The sequence below is a fragment of the Peromyscus maniculatus genome, chromosome 11 (genome assembly GCF_049852395.1).
Source record: "Peromyscus maniculatus bairdii isolate BWxNUB_F1_BW_parent chromosome 11, HU_Pman_BW_mat_3.1, whole genome shotgun sequence".
Taxonomy (NCBI): Eukaryota; Metazoa; Chordata; class Mammalia; order Rodentia; family Cricetidae; genus Peromyscus; species Peromyscus maniculatus.
Window position 1 is genome coordinate 78,423,923 of NC_134862.1, and position 21,656 is coordinate 78,445,578.

General features: G+C 41.7%; 1 protein-coding gene across 3 annotated transcripts in view; it reads right to left on the minus strand.

Moving 5' to 3' along the window:
* Window positions 1–272: 272 nt before the first annotated feature.
* Window positions 273–21,656, minus strand: part of Nuf2 (NUF2 component of NDC80 kinetochore complex) — a 29,382-nt gene continuing 7,998 nt past the window's right edge. For all 3 annotated transcript variants that reach the window (XM_042258541.2, XM_006994296.4, XM_076547936.1), the window contains 11 exons: window positions 20,792–20,868; window positions 20,254–20,315; window positions 14,872–14,969; window positions 13,218–13,291; window positions 11,297–11,393; window positions 10,222–10,284; window positions 9,338–9,475; window positions 6,589–6,729; window positions 5,728–5,903; window positions 4,624–4,759; window positions 273–960 (listed from right to left, as the gene is read on the minus strand). In XM_042258541.2, coding sequence (XP_042114475.1) covers window positions 826–960; window positions 4,624–4,759; window positions 5,728–5,903; window positions 6,589–6,729; window positions 9,338–9,475; window positions 10,222–10,284; window positions 11,297–11,393; window positions 13,218–13,291; window positions 14,872–14,969; window positions 20,254–20,315; window positions 20,792–20,868 — 1,197 coding nt within the window. In that variant the 3' untranslated portion in view covers window positions 273–825. The remainder of the gene's footprint in view (window positions 961–4,623; window positions 4,760–5,727; window positions 5,904–6,588; window positions 6,730–9,337; window positions 9,476–10,221; window positions 10,285–11,296; window positions 11,394–13,217; window positions 13,292–14,871; window positions 14,970–20,253; window positions 20,316–20,791; window positions 20,869–21,656) is intronic.

Genomic DNA, 21,656 nt, shown 5'->3' on the forward strand with positions numbered 1-21,656 from the left:
CCACACTGGCATCCCCAGATTATCTGACACCTGAACTCAAATGCATGTATCTACATAACTTAAAATAATAAAAATACTTTTTAAAAATATTATGTCTCAGTTTGGACTAAGGCTGAAAGATGAATGCTTTCCAGCAGAACCAAATAAAGCTGTAATAAACCATGCAGAGAAGCATGCAAGCCTGTGGAAGTGTAGTGGACTCAGTGAGCTGGAGGGTCCCTGCATTGCCTGAGGACAGTTCAAATAGGATTCAGAAAGACTTCATTTCAAAGGAAGGTCTTGAAGCTCATTTAAGTTTATTTCATGGTATAAGTGAAAGGTTAAAAAAATACTTAACAGTTCTGCTTATGACATAGCTTAATCCTAAAACCTCAGTTGTCCTTCAACAATGTGTGCTTAGGAAAAGTCACACCAACCAAAAGAACGCCTTCATTTTACCTCCGAATATCAATCCTAGACCTCTTGCCTAGTGGATACTGAACAATTTCTCAAAATTCTACCTATTAAGTATTTCTACCTTTATTTGCTGTCCTATTATTTTTGGTACTTAAAATACAAAGAAAAAACACAGGGAGCACACCAGCCTATAAAAGCACACCAAAGGCAAACGGAACCAGCGGTGACCAGGTGACCGGGTAAGTTAGTGGATGTGGCTGGTACTTCTATTAGCATCACTGTAACTATGCCGAAGGGAAACAGGAACCAGCGGTGACCAGGTGACCAGGTAAGTTAGCGGACATGGCTGGCACTTCTATTAGCATCGCTGTAACTATGCCAAAGGGAAACGGGAAGGCAGTGTACTGGAGGGCTGGCTGCCTGTGCGGATCAAGGCCGCACTCTGAACATCCTCTTCCTCAGCTCGGCTGTCTTCTCTTCTGTTCTAGTGCAGCACTCCTCCGTGGTCTTCTCAATGCTCTCATGGTACTTCTCCAGAGCGCTTTTCAAGTTGACAAAGATTTCCTAAGGACAAATGACAAAGAATTACTCTGAGTCACAGCCAGGCCTAACACCGAGTTGCAAATGTTTTAATCGCCATTCCGATTACCTCTGACACAAGGCTGGGAGAGGCTACAGCTGAGAGAGATCATGAACCATCAAGAAAAGCAAAGTTTCCAAAAACTTTATTTCTTAAATCTTACAAGAAAAATCAGGTAAATTAGTGATGAACTTGTGTGAATGCTACTTTAAATAATCAGCACATTCAATGGCTACAGATCAACTTAAGTTTCCAGCTCCACTGGGCTACGTGTTTATTTCCATGAACAAGAAAGCTGAGATACCACTTTTGAGAAACCATCAAAACCAAGTGTGGCTAAAATAAAAAATAAACAAACACATCCTGCAAATCCATAGCCAAGCATTTCAATACACTAAAGCAATGCTTTCTCCTGAGAATAAACACACTCCCCAGGAGGAATTAGTCACACGGATAGAGCCACTATAAAAAGAACAGGAAGCCCAGACCCAGCAGCGTCCCCATCAGAAGCAAACACGCAGCCAAGGCCCTGAGCAAACTGCCAATGGAAGTCTATGCACAGTGGAGATTTATACCAGTTCAGGACGGCTCACAAATAATAAGTCTTCCTGGGAAGCCAAATACCTGGAAAGTCAAAGCACAGGGCTGGGGATAGAAAGCAAAGTCTAAGGCTAGCCCAGTGCTGCTCAACACAGAAGCACTAGCCATATGCCACTATTTCAATGTGCAAGAATTCAGATGAAACTCAAACTTCCATCAGCCCCTCAGTTGTACTAGACACATGTCAAGGGCTCAAGGCCACAGTGCCGACCTACCCAGTAGCTCCAGGACTGAGCATGACTCTAGCAATGTTTCATGTGACAGTGTTGGTCTGATTATCTCATTTTTGAAATTTGAGAAATTTAAAAATTATACAATATCCATGGATTTTTACGCCCAGCATCACATTGATCCCACAAGTATTTTAATTCATCAATCAAAAACATATTGTTGGGGTGGGGAGGCTGGAGAGATGGCTCAGTGGTTAAGAGCCCTGGCTGTTCCTACAGAGGTCCTGAGTTCAGTTCCTAGCATGGCTCACAACCATTTGTAATGAGATCAGGCGCCCTCTTCTGACCTGCAAGTATACATGCACACAGAATACTGTACATAAGTAAATAAATTTTTAAAATAAAATATAGATATATTGTTGGCTATTTCTGTGAGTAACCTGTGGAGAGGACAGTGAAGATGAAATCACTCCTCCCCCCACAGCAACACAGGCTACACTAAATACTGAGCACTGGAAGGGGGCACATGCAGGCCAGGGCTACCCACGGAGAGAATTAGCATTTTGCTACAATTCACAAGACTTACAAAATTATGTTATAAATGTGTGAATAAAATGAATAGTATCACTGAAGAGAAAGAAATCATGAAATTAACTTTGTAAGTCTGAAGGCCAGGGTTATCTCCAGCAAGTCTAAAATGTCAATTCCTTGTGATATAAAATGATGAAGAGAAATATAAAAAATTATGTCATCTTAGAAATACATCAAATACTCTAAAAGAAATGTGTGAAAACACTGAACAGAAGAGATGAAATGGGGAAGAGGGGGGAAGGGAGGAAGAAGAGGAGAGATGGGGACGATTTTGAACTTTATGTCATTTTTGCTGTGACTGTCTGGAACAGGAGGCAGATCTGTAAAGCTGACCAAATGGAAGAGGTACTAGAAGCTACAAGCAGGTGAATTACCTATGTGAGGGAACATTTAAAGCAGAGTCAGTGATCACTAGGGTCCGGCAACCCTGGGTGAAGGCCACTCTGACAATCTGTCATCTTTCCTCTTTGTGAAGGCGGGCTATGAAAAGAACTAGAGAACCCTTTGAGCAAAGGTGCTTGAGTTCACCCACGGATTCCCAGTCATTCCCGGGCTGCTGAGGACCAGCTGGACGTCAGCAGACGGGTACGAGGAGGAAAACACAGCAAGCTGAACGACTGTGTCTGAGCTCTGATAATAACGCTGCACGCTCTGGAGGAGTGTCACAATGCAGCCAGAGTCCAATTCCACTCAATGCCTTTTTTCATCCTGGGCCAACACCACACAATGAGAAATAATCGGTATGGATGAGATTTAAACTGGTCTTGGCATTTTGACAATCTAGGTTGAAAAGAAACACAATTAAGGCTACAAGATATAACAATAAGATCCTGAATTGAGAGCAATCATTGCATCACAGGATGGTAGAGTAAAAAAAACAACTTGGCAGAGCTGCACGTGAAGAAGGTGTGTCTTTAATTGACCATAGTTTGAGCATGAGCAGAAGGCAAGACCCTGCTGCTGACACCCCAGCCCCCAAACAAGGTTTTGTAAACAGAGGCTCCTGGGGCCGCAGCAGTACTTGGGAAGGCTGCGCTATGTAGTAGGTTCTACACTTTAAAGAAAATAATGACAGGTAAGAAACATAACAATCAACAGGATAACAATGGACAGCTGAGGGTACTAACCCAGAAGGGAGAAGACCGAAGGACACAGGACGACCTTAGGGGCTAGTCAATAGAACAGGTACAGATTAGTCCAGAGGGGAGAGCCGAGTCCACCCGACTACAGACACTGAATACTTTAAATTCAGAATGGGAAATAACATTTTAACAACTGCAGCTGTAGTAGAACAGCTTGTGTGGTTATGAGCTCCATCCACAGAAAACAATCACAATTACACAGAGCCCGTCAGTGGCTCTCAAATGCCATCCTGTTCTAGAGATAAACAGACAATTCAATTAAGAGATGGGACCTATTGTGGAGATTCTAATTCAATGTATTTGGGAGGGGGCGCGGTCATTTCAAAACCCCTCACTGAATTCTAAATACAGCTAGTTTGAGGACACAGTGCTCAGGGCCCTCTCAACATTACAAATATTTATGGAAAGCACACTATACCCAAGGCTATTCTAGGAATGGATTCACACGCCACGCTAAGAGTTACAGAACAACCAGTATTGGCAGGGAATGTCTAATAGTATTGATGAGACACATGTGCACAGAGCCAACAGAAATATAAGGTAGCTGGAGCATCTTTTGTGACTAACAAAAATAGTTCAAATTCCAGCCAGTTCTTAGTTTTAATCTGCTAATAACCAGTTCATTAACTACACCTAGAGCATGTGATAGCAGTCTCTGGTTTCTTAAATAATGTAGGATGAGGTATCTCAAGTCTCTTTTGTATTAGGATCTTTGCAGACTGTATGGACAGAGAGTTCAGCTATCACAAACCAGGAAGTTTCAGAAGCAGGAAGATGGAGATGAATGAAAAAAATCAGCCTAAGATTCTGAAGGAAGAGCTGTAGCTATTTTGGATAGCTTTTGGTAAAACCTTTTTAGAGGCATAACTTAAAAATCCTAAGTAAAGTCCATCTACTTAGGACTTCACAACTGTTTATCAAGCAACTACTTTTACCCCAAGGGATGATATTCTGTGATGTGCTAAAAGCCAAGTGAGAAAGAGGCACAGGAGACGCATGTCTGCTGATTATGAAATGGTACCCAGAATGGAGATACAAAAGGACAAAGGGCCCATGGAGTCAAGTTCTGCTCCAGAGAACCCCAAACCCTGTCATGGGTGACATCACTTATGTTCTAAACTCATGGACTCCTAGGAGCACGCACCTGAGACTTCAGTTTCTCCCTTTTCTCGGCATCTTTCAGTTGCTGAATCCCAGATTTAATCTTCTGGATCTCTTGGTTAATGGTGGTTACCTGCTCACAGACAGCATCTCTTTTTTCTTGAACTTTATTGCAATCTCTAAAGGGAAACAGAGACACCTGATGTAACTTCTCTTGAGCATTTAAAAACCAAAGACGCTAACAGTGAACCCAGAGCCATCATGTCAGTTCCTGCTCAATAAGCCTAGAACTCGTCCAGATATAAAAGCAAGCAGACAAACCCCACAAACCCCCAGTGTGGTGCACTATACTTACACCACGGCGTATGGAACTACTTCACTCCAGAGCCACCCTTTCTCTCTCCTTACTTTGCAGAGCCGCAGATCAAAGCCAGAGCCTGGCACATGCTGGGCAAGTGCTCCACCACTAATCGACACTTCAACCCTCACACCCTATTCTTTAAATGAAGGCCCGGCAGGCTACAGCGCCTCCGTGTGCACATCTACACACTGTCAGTGCGAATGGGGATTAGTACAACTTTTCTGCACATCTGGCAACAAACACACAATCCCCAGGTTCTGTCTTTTCATCTGCATGAAAATACTCAGTCCCAATGCCGCGTATAAGGACTAAAGGAAATGGCACTGTAAACCTACCTGTGGCATGTGATATAAAGGCACAGTCCTAAGACTGACAAGGAGACTCTACTGGCGAAATACCTCAGCATACCAGCAGAAGACCTTAGCATTAATTTTTACCTGACTGGTATTAACATTTCTTTTTCAAATGTAACTCTAAGTCACTATGTCTCACGTGCACTGAAATAAACACTATTACCACAACCCGTTAAAGATTAACACAAAGAGATTGGAACTGTGTGCCTCAAAAGGCAACAAGCAGAAAAATACCAAATAAACAAATGAATGACTGAAACAGCCCGAGGTCTTATTTCTACAGACAGAATTATATATAGATAGATAGATATAGATATATAAATATATCTCAGTCACTAGAGGCAGACTTCTGTCTTGAAAACACAGGAGCTTGGAAAGCCTATCCGCTCTTCCCAGCACGTCCTAACCCACTGGACTGAAATCAAGCTCCTACTCGATCACTGTCCGCTTGTACTGCTTCACATCTTCCTGCTTCTTGTTTATCTTGAAGCGTGTGGTGGCAAGCTTCTCCTTCTTCACAGTCACCAGTCTTTTGAGTGAGTTTTCTTCAGTCTTCAGTTTCTTTAGTTCTGATGAATCACTTTCAATCTGGTCCTCCAGGTTCAAGCACTGTTTTATGAAGAATATTTAAAGTCATTACAACCCAACAGGACTTATAAACAAAACCAAAGGGCTTTCTAGGGTGAGCTAGAGAAAAAAAAAAAAAAAAAAAAAAACCTACAGTTTGGAAATGGTAAATCTTCAGGCTCTGAAAGCCCAGTAGAAAATCACAACTGTCCAAGGGGAAACAGCCCAGTGGGCAGAGAACATGCCCCTGCTTGTCTGCCAGGATTGGTGAGGGACAGGCACACAACAGCCGGGCCCTGCAGCTGAGTGCTGGCGTGGGAAGATTCTACCTTTAGTAGAAGAGAGAAGGCAGAGGCAGACCTCAGAACCAAAAGCAGATCTGTCCTGTGACCCCGGATGGTGGACACACAGGTGCAGTGACGGGAACTAAGTCGGGACTCGGCCACAGATGATGAGTGATTATATCTGTTAGGACAAGCTAAAACACTCACTACTATATTTCAAAATACATACCACCACGTGCCATGGTGATTTATTATTCACTTCATCTGAAGGTTAAACTAAGTCCTGACATCCGATGTTTAGGGGAAGATGGCTTACTCCTCAGCACGTACTACACTACAGAACAAGCCAGTGTTTTAGGGAGGCAGTAACAAAGGCTGAAAGGGAACCCACAGCTGCTACAGCCCATCACATAATGACGACAGAAACCCCACACAACACAAACCTCCTTCAAGATGCTGCTCAGTTTCTCCCTGTTATCTGCAAGGTCCTGGATTTTCTTTTGATATAACTGCACCTCCAGCTGACAGGAAGGCAGGCAATCCACAGAGTCTCTATAGAGTTCATACTTCTCCATCACTTCTTGCTTTGGGAGGGAAAAGAAAGACCAGCTTGATATTCTCTTTTATGAAATGAAAAGGTCAATTCATTTGCTCTTCAATAATTTCTGCATTCACTACTGAAAGCTCAAGAATGCACAACAATTAAGTCCCTAGGTTAGTAGCAAGAGACTACTACCAACATGTGTCAGACACATAACAAGGCCTCTTTTAAAGCATTTTATTTATTTTATGAATGCCTGGTGCCCAGACTAGACAAGGGCATTGGATCCTCTAGGATTGGAGTTAGAGATAGTTGTGAGCTGCCATGCAAGTGTTGGGAATCGAACCCATCTCCTCTGGAAAAGCAGCCAGTGCTTTTAACCACTGAGCTATCTCTCCACAGACCTAAAGATGCTTTTAAAACTCCAAATATCCATACCTAAGAAAACTGGCACTACTTACTACCTGACCATTCCGTGATAATTTTCCAAAGATTCTTTATGTGAGTAGGAAAGCGCTCACTCTGGTTGGGTACAGCTTAACGTGCAAATACTTGCCTAGTGCCTACACAGCCCTGTGGCTTGATTCTAAGCACCACCAAGACAATCCAAAGGCTTGTCCTGCTAATTCTCAGACTACTTCTGAATACTACAGGAAAGTCATGGTATCTATTAATAATCTTCCTGTTTGTTTACATAACCATGATTAGCATTTGATTCTTTAAAAAGATAATCTCCTCTTTTAAGACACAAAAGAAATGACTATTTACTCAAACCACATACCACTGCAGACATCTTTCCTTCTCCCTAGTAGGTCACTCCCTGCCTTACCTTATTAACCAGTTATATTTCTCCTCAGAAAAGACCTGATTATATTATAGCTCATCTTTCATTTCTATTTTTTTATGGATTTGTAAAGTCTTTGCATATAGTGGATCGAATCTTGCCTTCAAGTCTTAGTTTGCTTCCTGTTGCTGTGATAAAGACCATGACCAAAAGCAACCTGTCTAGAGAGATGGCTCAGTGGTGAAGAGCACCAGTTCTTCCAGAGGACCTGCATTAATTCCCACAGCCACACGGTGACTCCCAACTGTCTGTAATGTCAATCCCAGGGGATCTGAGGCCCTCTTTTGGCTTCCAAAGGCACCAGGCCCACCCAGTCCACAGAGAAACATGCAGACACACAAAATAAAAACAAACAATAAGTAAATTTTAACTGCAACCTGGGGAGGAAAGGGTTTATTTTAGCTTACATCTTACAGTTCACCATGAAGGCAAGTCAAGGCAAGAACTCAAAGCAAGAACCTGGAGGCAGGAACTGAAGGAGAGGCCATGGAACACTGCTTACTGGCTTATTCAGTTTGCTTTCTTATAAAACCCAGGAACTATCTGCCTAGGGCTAGCACAGCCCACAGTGATTTTGGAACCTCCAACATCCATCATTAGAGAAGAAAATGTCCCACAGACTTGCATACAAGCTAATCTGATGGAGACACTTCCTCAATTGAGATTCTTTCTTCCCAAACCTATGTCTAGGGTTTTGTTCAGTTGACAAAAACTAACCAAACACTTCAAAGGCACAGAAAATGTTTTAGTGGGCGTTTTCTCTCTAGGTTTTGTTAATTTGAAAACATTTAGTTTATAATCTAAGCCCTGAGGCAGATACAGGAGTTCCAGGTTATTCTGGGCTATGGAGTCAGACTGTGGGGGTGGTGTGTGTGTGTGTGTGTGTGTGTGTGTGTGTGTGTGTGTGTGTTCCATTTGGTCAAAGATTATGTAAACGTTCTACATCTGTTACCATTTCAATTGCTAACTCACATAAGGAGTTCCTTTTATAGACAACCAGCTGTTTTCTCCTAGAGGACCCTTCTAATGGGGAGTGGGGTCACACCCAGGGCTCCCCATGTTGACTGAGCAAGCACACCCCACCACTCAGTTAAACCCCAAGATCCACCATTTTTTAAATAAGGCAGCCATTCCTCATAAATTTTTAAATCTATTTCTGGGCTCCATTTCTGTCTTGATGATATTTTTTTCTCTCTTATTCGTGACAATTTTTATTTTCAGGAATTACTTGGATATGGTAAGTTTAAAAACTTGATTCAAAAAAGAAGCCAAATTGTCTACTTCCCTCTAATTTTGTTCCTTCTCACCTCACTCCACCTCTCAAGGTAACCCCTGGCCTTGAACACGTTTCTTCTGCCTTGAATGATCAGACACTAAGACAAATTCCCACTCCCCTCTCCTACCCGACTCCCACAAATCTAAACTGAGTTCTCTCAGTTCCTTATTTCAAGGCACCCTCTATATTTTAATGCTACTTTTAAAACTCATTTAACCTTTTATAGTTTTATATTTGAAGCACAAATGATCAGGAGAAACAAAGGTTTCTCATATGTTCCTTGTGCTCACTCTGTGACTTCATAGTTCACACTGTAATTTTTAGTTACTAATTGTTTGTAATTGTTGAATGCCTTTTCCCTCTAAAACTGAGTGACGAGTTCTCAGACGAACACAGCATTCCCACTAGATCCGGCAGAGCAGAGCCTCAGATGCTGCGGTGGTCAACGGCTCCCTTGAGGCTACATTTCTTTGCCGTCTACCGTCTAGATACTGGACAATCGGAAAGCAGCACACGACCCAGGGAGCTCACCCGGGAACTCTGGAGCTTCTGGACGGTGTCCTTCATCTTCTCTTTCAAGTTCTTCACCTTCTCGGGAGAGTCCACAACTTTGCTTTTCAAGCTGTCTTGAACTTCTTTCAAAGAAGCCAAGGACAGCTTTAGCTCATTCTGTTGAGACATAAATTGGTTACTACTGTTTGAATAATACAAGAGCATCGGCTCACATCTGCTGCAACCAGGTACAACTGCATTCTGACCACCCTGGCCTTCTTAATGGCTCTGGCTACAGACCAAGTTCTTTAATGAGACACTTAACACCTTCAGTGGCATCTCTGAGATCAGTGTGGTCCTCCTAAGATACCACAGCATCCTGTTCCTAAGATTATCCATGGATCCTGTAAAACTCTCCTCCCAATTCCTCTACATCCCTTCCATAAGTAGCACAAGTACATACAACAGTAAAATTATGTATGTGGTGTTTTTATATTACCGAATGACCTGGCTGGAGTTCTAAAAAGTTACTTTTGTTCCTCTGGTACTCAAAGTAATGGTGCGCATGCCTGTGTGAGTGTGTGAGTGAGTGAATGTGTATGTGTGTGTGTGAGTGAGTGAATGTGTATGTGTGTGTGTGTGTGTGTGTGTGTGTGTGTGTGTGTGTGTGCGCGCGCGCGCGTGTGCGTGTGCGCGCGCGCGCGCGCCTTTAATCCCAGCACTTGGGAGGCAGAGGCAGGTGGATCTTTAAGTTAAAGGTCAACCTGGTCTACAGAGCTAGTGCAAGGACAGCCAGGGCTACAGAGAAAACCCTGTCTTGGGAAATCTTGAGGGGAAAGGATGACAGAGAACTGACAATCACACAGCTAAAACACTGCAGTATAGTCAAACTTGACAAGCAAGGAAACAGAGACGGTACGTACCAAACGCTTGGTCTTTTCTGAAATAGCTGATTTCTTTTGGGCAATTCCCTCCTGCAGCACTGACTGAGAAAAAAAACAATTGTGTATAATGATTTGAAACACGAAATTTAAACCACTAACTACTTCCTCATCCAATACAGGTAAGAAGAGGAGGAAGTGAGAAGATCAGATGGTGTCCAACTGTCTTTATTCAGAAAAAGAGCCTTAGAGCCCTTTCCTCAGGCCTGAGGGTGAGTCCAGGTTAAGCACAAATGGATGAAGAAAGCCATGGATTGGGGAAGCCCAAGCGCCCAGCCCATCAGTGTGCCTGGGAGGGGATTCTGGAGACAGCTCGCTCATGAGGACTCTGCCCTAAGCAAACCCACTAAAGGATTGTTAGGGTCTGAGAGAAGACCAAGAAAGACCAATAGTCACAAACAAAATTTAGCAAGAGCATTCTGCCGTGATGGACCGAACCCTCTGAGACAGTGAGCCAAAACCAACCTTCCCCTTGTTTAATGTTAGTACTTTAGCAATGATATTGAAAGGCCAAACATAATAGAAAAATAAATAAATAACTGCATAATCTGTCCTAACACCTTTTTAAACAATAACTACTAACTCATTAGGTGTGTGTGGTATCTACTGAGCAGCACAAAAAATTCAGGCAACTTGGAGTCAGCCAAGACCTGAAAATGATTGTTTTCTCTCATTGATTAGCACTTGGTTTTTTATCCTGACAAGTCCCCAAACCCCAGCTTCACAGGAATACAGGGAAAGCAGCACAAGCTACCACTGAAGGTGGGGACTAAGCACCCAGAGCTAGTGCAGGCTGGGTGAAGAACACTACTGTCTGTGTTTCCCAGACATACAGACTTAAAGTGACCCAACGCCCCGTGAGCATTTGCTGCAGCGCCCAGGGGACCACAGCCTCACAGCAGAAGCAACCCCAAGAGACTGCTCGAGAATTCTACGCATCCAGAATGCACAGAGCACTAGCACACAAACAGCCACACATGGCTTCTTCAGTAACCGAAAGCCATGTTTCCCCTGGCTGTGTGCACCCGCAGCCGCATGTTCAAGGGTCCACACATACCGTTTTCTGCCTAAACTCGTGGTTCAGCAAGTGCTGCAGCTCTTGAATGTCATCCATAAGCTGCCTGAACTCTTCCTGCTCTTCAACTGGAACTGACCTAAACACAACAAAACAGATCAAAAGAAGAGTTTCTGCATTCTTCAACTGGAAAGGTACAAATAAATCCTGTGCCTTTGATAACTAAGTAAAGGCTCTGAGTCCTTGTTTCTCGGTTATATATTTCAAGATAACCATATAATAGATGACTTTTATCTTCAACTGAAAGAAAAATAATCAGATGAAAGCCTTCAGCTCCACATGCACATACCCATCCACTGTCACGCCCACTACAATGACCATAGCATTCCTCTCTTGTCCAGTGTTGATCTCCCTAACATGGCCCTGGCTCTCGGCACCATACATTTTCCAGTACGGGACCAGGCACTCTCCTATGCTACCATCCTTTCCATCAGCACCTATATATCTGTGCTGAGTGGTCTTGTATGTCAACTTGACATAAGCTATAAAGTTATCAGAGGAAGGAGCCTCAGCTGAAGAAATGCCTCCTTGAGATCCAGCTCTAAGGCATTTTCTCATTTAATCATCACTGGGGGAGGACCCAGCCAATGGTGTGTGGTGCCATCCCTAGGCTGCTGGTCCTAGGTTCTAGAAGGCTGAGCAAGCCACAGAAAGCAAGCCAGTAAACAGCACGCCTCCATGGCCTCTGCATCAGCTCCTGCATCCTGCCCTGTTAGAGTGCTGGTCCTGACTTCCTTCAGTGGTGAACAGCAATACTTAAGTATAAGTCAAATAAACTCTTTCCTCCCCAACTTGCTCTTTGGTCATCGTGTTTCTTTCAGCAGTAGAAAACCTAAGGAAGACACGGGAAACCTCACCCGGCCCGGACACGGACAGGATTGACAGATTGATAGCTCTTTCTCGATTCCACACAAAGGTCCAAGTTTACTTTAGACTATCTAAGGTATTAGCCATTTATTTTGATTTGCCTTGGCCTGTGTTTCTATAAAGCTAACGTTTGCTTATCCTCTTGGTCTGTAAGAACTCTTCACATGCTAACTAGGGCACAACATGAGCTCTGTCACCATCACTTCAGCAGGGTTTGGCATCAACTGCTACAGACAGTCTCTCCCAGCTGTCATTGTTCTTGGGATTTAGTTTGAGATTTTTTTTTTTTTTTTTTTTTTGGTTTTTCAAGACAGGGTTTCTCTGTGTAGCTTTGTGCCTTTCCTGGAACTCACTCTGTAGCCCAGGCTGGCCTCGAACTCACAGAAATCTGCCTGCCTCTGCCTCCCCAGTGCTGGGATTAAAGGCGTGCACCACCACTGCCCGGCAAGTTTTTTTATCATGCTAAATTGTGATGTGTGCCTCTCACTTTCAGTCTCTTAGTTTACTCTTGTCTATAAAGACAATTTTACCAGAGACCTTAAACAGACTACCTCAAAGACATCAACAGACTAGAATCAAAGAAACCAAATCTACCTGCTCTCAATCAGTGCAGACAGCCACAGAGCAACTTACCCTTACAATAGCAAAGATCAGTCCACACTCAGGAGGAACTCTACTTCAAATTTTCATCTTTGTTAAAGCGAAAAAGAGAGCTAGTGCTGGGACCCCCGCTGTAGCTCCTGGGAGGAGACTGAGCGACCCCTCCACACAGGACAAGGCAGGACAGAGCTTTGCTGGGCCACCACAGTGGGTGGGGCGGGTGGACAAGGTACTAACGAGAAAGAATCAATGATAATTCAGACTTGGGGAAGGAAAACACAGAGATCTGTGTTCAGAAACAGGGACTGAAATGCCCTCCATTCTTCAGGAAGACAGTGAGACTTGGTTGGTGTGGACGGTGGCACTGAAATCAATGACTTACTACTTGGTCTCTACCTGGCAACTGTCATCATCTATTTCTAAAGCTCCCACTTACTCGAGTTTCTCCAGTTTCATCGATGCTTCCTGGTGCACACTCCTTAACTGCTGCATTTTGTCTGCAGAGGATTTCTGTGAATGCAATTTAACCTCATATTAGCATGTTTTAACAGACAAGACTGTATAAAAGAAACAAACAAACAAACAAACAAACAAAACTACAAAGACTGCGAATTATTCACCATCAAAAAAAAAAAAAAAAAAAAAAAAAAAAAGTTAGGGCCAGGCCCCTAAGAGCATTTGGTTAGCAACCATAAGAGCTTGAGTGTGGATTCTCAGAACCGACATAAAGGCTGGGCACGGTGCATGTGCCTGTAACCCTAGCACTGGTGGGCATGCACAGGTGAATCTCGAGAGCCCTTGAGTCAGCCAGACAAGCCCAAATGACAAGCTCCTGGCCCTCAGAGAGACCTTTTGACAGAGCACTAGGGTAGAGAGGCTAGTAGTATGACTGAGAAAGACACCTGATGTCCTGCTCTGGCCTCCACCCGATGGGCATGTACCCACACACTCAAGAGCAAGTACTACACACGTACGCCCAGCACCCAACACACACAATAACAACAATAAGTTTAAGTGGGTAGGCATTTATGAGAAACAAGATGAGAACAGTTTTTCTCTCCTTTTCAAAATGCGGGGGCGTAAACTCGGGATCATGCACATGTTAGGGACAACCTCTGAGCAGTATTCCCAAGAATTTCTTTACCTAACACAAATATTGCTAACACATTCTCACCATGGCTAGACATGTGTTAGATACTGATAATTTTCAAGGAAAGCATCTTTTTGGTCCTGAGCATATGTCTATCTCTTTGAGCCACAGTCATGAATGAAAAGCTATAAAACAACTAACTAAAGCAGTGAATGTAACGGGACCAGAGACCATGACACCCACCCAACATAGGCAGTGCCAGGAAGGGCGGTCATTCAGGTCTCTTAGAAATGAAATGTCTGTGTTGTGTGTCTTTAAAAAATAAGAGTGAACGGGCAAATAAAAGTGTGTGAGTGTATGCGCAACCGAGTATATGTAAGCTTTGGAGAGTCTTCAGAGTCAGGAATGTAAAGCTTACCTTGACTTGAACTAAGAAGTTTTTATCCAGTTCCATGTAGCTGAATCTCAGATCTAAGTGTTTTATGTTACCCTGGTACTAAGGGTCCAGCCCTTGCACATTACAAGCAGCGGGAATGATCCCCCAATAATAGTCCATAATCTTCACAAAGTTTATCAGTTGTGCAATGAAAAAAACCCATCTGTTAAAGTGATGGTGTTGAAGGCTAGGCAGAAAGACTAACACAGGCAGTCCAAATTGGCCTTGCTTAAAAAGCAAACATATTTCATATATGCCAGTTATTTGAAGAACACTATGCATCTTTGCAAACATCTAGAAAAAAACCTATTTTTTTTAACATAGGGAGTAATGTCTCAACTACAACATTAAAGTAAAATTCTATCTTCTATGTTATCAAGAACATATCATTTCAAAATATCATCCCAAAGCTAAAGTCTACTTTGTATAAATATAAAACCAAATTTAATTCTAACAATGATCCAACAATTGGACCTGTGACAAAATTTCAAAGCAGATTAATAATTCATACATGAGACTGCTGATCTGATGTGTACGTATCTAACAAACATACTTAAATCTTACATTTTCCAAAAGAAACTCTGCATACGTCTCCTGGCATGCTTCTCTGAAGTGAATAAAGTTGATAATGGCACTCAAAAACCGCATTGTCCGTTTGCCTTCTACAATAGAAAAGAACACTCTAATCCGTTGAAACAACAGAATGCAAAAACGTATCATTTTTCACCATATGACTTGGCTCACAGCATATAAAACTTAGCCTTTAATGAGGTGCAAAACATCTGTTTTAACTTAGACTGCAATTACCTTTGTGTTTACAAAGGAGGAGGGCACTTGCCCTTAACAGAGAATGCATGGGTCTTATAGAAGCAAGAAGATAAGGTTTTGGAATTGGAGAGGCCAGAGCAACTAGAATTGGTGAGACTAAGAACTTCGGGACAGAGGCTGTGGAGAGTTCAAGGGTTCTGGAGGCCTTAAAGAAGCTGGTTCTAATCAATCAATATGTGGACACAAGAAACAACTAAGGCTAAAAGAAGAACCAGAAATAGTTAAAGTGATAAACGAAAGCATCAGTATGGCATAAGATGGCATAAAATTTGTAACCTAAAAAAAAAAAAAAAAGCAAAACCAGAATATAATCAATCTGTAAAAAGAAAAAAATATCAAAATACCTTGAAATAGCGCCAATGACAAATACAGCAAAAACGGTTCATGAAAATGTCTCATTTGTTCAAGAACAAAGTCTTATGAAGATAAGAGACCGTTCCTAAAAATACCCAACTCCAAATCAAAGACACGAAACAGAAGGTATCTGAACTAAGAATTGTGCCAGAATAGATTAGCAAAGCATGTTAGACCTAGGATGAAAGGTTAATGGAGCAGAAGACAGGCCATAGAAGCTCCTGAGATGAAGGCCACAAGAAGAGCAGCCGCCACCACCTATGAGCAGAGGCAGGACAGACAGCATCCCACGTCTTTGATGAAATCCCACAGAAAGGAGGAACAAATGCTACTTTTAGCCTAACAGGAGAGCAATGTCCAAATCTTATGAAAACTATAAACAGTGAAGTCTAAGCTGGAAATCAAAACAACAAAAATTCCCCAGAACCCCATAATACATTCAAGTAGCTAAATAGTAATAAAATTGAAAAGCAAAGACAAGAAAATAAAACAGACACATTAAATGGAATAAAGATAAGAGTGGATTTGCTTATCAGGAACAAGGGAATCCAGAATATAATGCAGCAATAAATCTTTTCCTTTCCTGTATCTTCAAAAGTTTGTTATTGGCCTTCTCTGTAAATACTGTCTTCAACAGCATCAGCATGCCTTTAAAGCACTGGAAACACTATCAACACTATCAACTTAGAATTCAATAACTAAGAAAATTAGCTTTTAAAACTGAAGGTGAAGCAGGCATGTCAGGACACGCCAGGAATCCAGCACTCATGGTACTGAGGCCAGAGGATTTTAATTTCTAGACTATATAGTAAGACATTGTCTATATAAACAACAAACAAGGAGCCGGACAGATGGCTCAAAAGCCAAGGGCACTTGCTGCTCTTGCAGAGGACCCGAGTTTGGCTCCCAGTGCACCCATATGCCACTCACAACCACGTGTAATTCCAGCTCCAGGGATCCAACAACTTCTGGCCTCCATGGACACTAGGCATGTACTTGGTATACATCATACATGAAGGCAAAACACACACCAATACACATAAATAAATCTTTTAAAAGCTATTTTTAAAAAGTTCAGTAGCCAAAATAAGACAAGAAATAGAGAACATGGAAATACATAAATATTATAAGGAAGAAAAAAAGATTAAAGGTAAATTTAAGCCTGATCATATCAATAACATTAAATACAAATGAGCTAAATAGTCCAATTAAAAGGCAGTGAGAATGAAAAGAATAAATCCACAAAAGATTTCAGTATCTGTCTTAATCATTCAACACAACTGAAAGAAAATCTGAAGGAACATTAAAACCAACTGGTCCAAACCCGTGGGGTGCTCTACCCAGTGAGGAAATGTAAACACGTGCTGTGCAACAAACACTGCAGGCCATGTGGATGCACAAGACTTGGAACCTGTGCATGCTATTAAAGTAATACATACAGGACTTCCAGGACACTGGCAGATTATGACACTGTGTCCTCCTGGTATGACGTGTGCTGCAGTGAGTAACAAGAGTCAGGATAACAAAGACTAAATTAAGGCAGGTGGATCTCTGTGAGTTCGAGGCCAGCCTGGTCTACAGAGTGAGTTCCAGGATAGGCTCCAAATCCTGTCTTGAACAATAAATAAATAGATAAATAAATAGATAAATAAATAAATAAATAAATATATAAATAAATTTTTAAAAGGGGGAACTGAACAAAAAGTAAACAGCACGGAGCTCCAGCTGCCCAGCTCACACCTCCGAATCTACATCACACAGCCAGTCTACAAGCACATCAACAGATGACTGAGTGAGTGAAGAAATCTGGCTGTAGGAACTCATGCCTGACTTCAAGTATACTTGCTGTAAAGACAAACATCTAGATGAACGGTGCCAGGAAACCGGATATCCATACAGAATGATGCCAGAGCCTAGAGAATAGCATCCCAGAAATTGGGGCCAATTGGTGTCTCACATACATCTTCATTTTTCACAAGCTTTCCACTCACGGCAAAATCTGAGTAAGGATTAGGTAGTTCTCCAGATGCCTTCCATCAGACTCTCTGCCATCTGCACCAGTGGCCCTTTTGTTAGGAATGAGGCATCATTATCACTCCATACTTAGATGTGCTAGCTGCCACTGTATTGCCTGTGGGGTGTGACGACGGCAGGATGGCATGCACGTACCACCACTGCAGTAACACACAGAGGCTTCGCTGGCCTAAAAAGCTTGTGTTCTAGCTAACTGTTCCTCTTTCTCCTCTGAGCCTCACAATCACCCATTTTTTTCTCTCTTTCTGTCTCCAGTATTTTGTCTTTTACATGTCATATAGCTATGTAGCCTTTTCAGATTGGCTCCTTTTACTTTATAATACACACTTGTGGTTCCTCCACGTTTTCTCACAGGTTGAGAGCTCACTGTCACTTGGCACTGAATAACATTCCACTGCCTGGATGTAAATTACTTACTGACCCACACTGAAAGACATGATGGTGTCTGCCAGTTAGAAACTGTGAACAAAGCTGCTACCAGCTTCTCTGTATGTGACTGTATGTGAACACAGTTTGAATTCCTTTGCGTAGATACCAAGAAGACTGACTACTGGATCATACGGTAAGAACAAGTTTCATTTTGTTAGAAACGGCCAAAGTGGCCACGCCTCTGTGCACTGTGGTAGCGAAGAACTCAGGAGCCTGCCCCCCCGAGTCCTTCTCAACACTTCAGACTGCTGGGTTTTGGAGTGTTGTCAGTCTTAATAGGCGTGCAGAGTATGTGCATTGATTTTTTTTTTTTTATAAAAAGTATCAAAGTAATTTAACAGGGAAAGGGTAATGTTTCTACAAATAGTGCAAGATTATTCTCACATACAAAAGGGGAAACAGGAACGGTGACTCATACCATATATAACAATCAAAACATTAAACAAGCAAGACAACACCCACCAAGCACTCAGAGGCAAATCTCAGCAACTTCGATTAAGCTAAGATTTCTCAGAAAGACATACAAATTTATTCTTTAAAAATCAATTAAAATGTTCAAAACTGAAATTTTGCATAACTATATAACTGAAAAGGCAAATAACAGAGTAGCAGAAAAGACCTGCATAATCAGCTGATAATTTATCTGAAGCGTCTATAAGATAAACAGATAAGGTGCTGGAGGGATGCTCAGCAGTTAAGAGCACTGCTCTTCCAGATAACTCAGGTTTGATTCCCAGCACCCACATGGCACCTCCCAACCACCTGTAAGTCCAGTTCCAAAGATTCTGACACCCTCCTCTGAACTCTGTAGGCAATGTACACATGCAGTACACAGGCATACATGCAGGCAAAATACCCATACACATACTTTTTTAATTTAAAAGACATTAAAAAATAGACAAACGATTTGAAAAGAACTTTGTCAAAGATAACATATCACCATAAAGATGAAATATTGCCATAAATAAGCGTATGAAAATATGCTCAGTTTTATTAGTCATCAAGGAAAAGTGAACTAAAACCACTAAACCCAGCAAATGGGGAAAATTAAAAACATACACTACTCAAACCACGGGGGATACGGCATAATGGAAACTATTGTATATTGCCAATGGGATGCAGCCGCTTTGGAAAAGTTTGGTAACTTCTTAAAAAGTGAGACATGCACTTATCACACAGGCTAGATTTTCTACTTTTCAGTATTTATACAGAGAAATGAAATCACATCCACATACTTGTAAATATGAATATTCACAGCTGCTTTGCCAATAATGGCCAAACATTAGAAACAATTCAAATGCCTACTAATTGGTAGATGGATGGACAAACTGTGCCATACACTTACATGAGAATACTGCAAAGGCAAAAGAAACAAAGGACTAACAAATTCGGTTAATATGCACAAATGTCAAAAGCACTGTTTAAAGAAGCCAGACAGAAATGGCTGTACTCTGCTATGACTCCGTTACATTAAAGCTGGTGAAAAGCCAAAGTGAAAGAAACACATCGGTGCTCTCAGAGAATGGTGGCCACAGGGAACTGACTGCAAATGAACAAGACGCTTCTGTGGGTCGTGGAAATGTTATGCACGGTTACAGCAGTGTACTTATCAGTGCTACAATACAAGCTCTCATGGATAAAATGTAATTGCTAATTTGATGACCTTGGCCAGATTAACTCACTATCCAACATCACACCTGCACATCATTTGTATCTGGACTCCCAATTTTTAAATGTAACCTCATGATTGCATTGCCTTCATAACAAAATGGGCTCACAACTGAATCACCTGGCCCTTTTTCTTACCTCTGCTCACATGTCGTCTTTATCACCAGCATCCTCTTAGACCTGCAACTGGGCCCAGCATCCTCAAGCCTCAGCTCAACCGTCTTTGTAGTTTTTAGCCTTCTGAGGGAAATGGGCCTGCTCTGCCCACCATATGCACCGTTTCTCACCATAACCCACCTCCCAAGGCAGGCAGACAATCTCTGCCCTTCTTGTACTGTGTCACTTAGGGGGGTTGGTGCTTGCCACATTTCTTATACAAAGTCCAGTGAGTTTTAGGAGCATCTATCATGTGTGGCAGAGTGATATCTACACAGAAATAAAGTGATCTTCCAAAATTTTAGGAAAATTTAAAAAATAAGAAGCTTTAAGAAAAATCAAATTAAAAAACAGCTTTCTATAGATCTATAAGGACAAAAAAGCAATACTTTTCTAGAAGATCTTTCATATCGTTTTCTTTTACATTTATTGGCAGAAAGGGAAAATGGTGAATTAAATGATTGGAAATGTACTTACTTGGATACAGAAGATCGGAGAACTCAAAGTCATTCACTCGGCAGATGGGCATAAAGGAGGCCCTTTAGGATGCAGAACAGTGAAGAGCAAGGTGTTAGGTGCTACACCATGAACGCAAACATCTTAGTTTCAAACCTATTTGTCAGTGTTCAAGAGCCAAGTCGGGTCAGAAGTCTACTGCAGTGCAGTCCTGCGGCATTGAAATCTACTTCTATATTGCATTAGTGTTGTTTTTTCTGCATGTTACATCAACATTCGTGCAGTATCAAGGTAGTTAGACTAATAAACAGCATATATTCTTGGTGATTCTAAGACTCTTCAAGAACGCAAAGCTACCAAACAACTGCAGACTTAGAGCACCTCAGAATGTCATGTGAGAGCATCCTGAAGAGTGCCAGAGGGGAAGACTGAATGCATGTGAGAACTCCGAACACACAGGAGATAAAGTAAAGGCAGCAAGCTGCTCTTTCACAAAGACCATACCATTATTCAAGTTTAATGTAATGTAGATTAAAAAAAAAGATCATCCTTTACTCACAGATGAGAGTATAAATTGGTGATTGGTAAAAAGCCCTCCATTAGTTGTGGATACATGACTTCTACGTTCACCGGCATCTGAATGAAATAAATCATGAAATCTAAGTCACAAATCAATTAGATGAAATGAGAGGAATCTTCAATTATAAGAAATCTTAATCACAGGAAATGATCAAACGATATTAATTTATTACCACCAAATCTGAAAACAGCACAACTCCTAATGCACAGCTGGAGTTGACAATAATATATGATGCTCAGTTCCCAGTCGGCACTTAATGAAGACTTTTAAGGGCAGGGAAATAACATCAGAACTTAGGCTAGGCACTTGACTTTGTTATTCTCTTAATTGTTACAACCTTATGTTAGAGGGACACCTCATTTTATAAAGAAACTATTGCAAAATCTTTGCAAAGTTCCATAGTAAACACAGGGCAAAATTTTATATCCAATCATAAGCTAAGAGTGGTAGCATGTGTCTGTAATACAAGTAAGCACACAGGAAGATCATGAGTTCAAGGACAGCCTGGGTTATCAAAACAGTAAAAAATATAGAACCCGATGATGAGACCCTGCAGACATTACATCTTCATGGATCCTCAGACAAATGCCCTGATAATTTCATCACAAAACATGTTCAAGAGAAGCGCTCTTTCTGACTAGAACTACATGGTTTGCCTCATTTCAACTGCTTCAACCTTACTATCTTCTATTTTAATGTCAGAGTCCTTTCTACAAAAACATTTGTTTTTCTAAAGACTTGGCAGTTGTTTATTAAAGTCTCTGAAGCCAGAACTACACATCTGTGGACAAACTACATAGAATCAGTAATTTCCAGGTGTCATTGGATCTTCCATTAGTTTTCA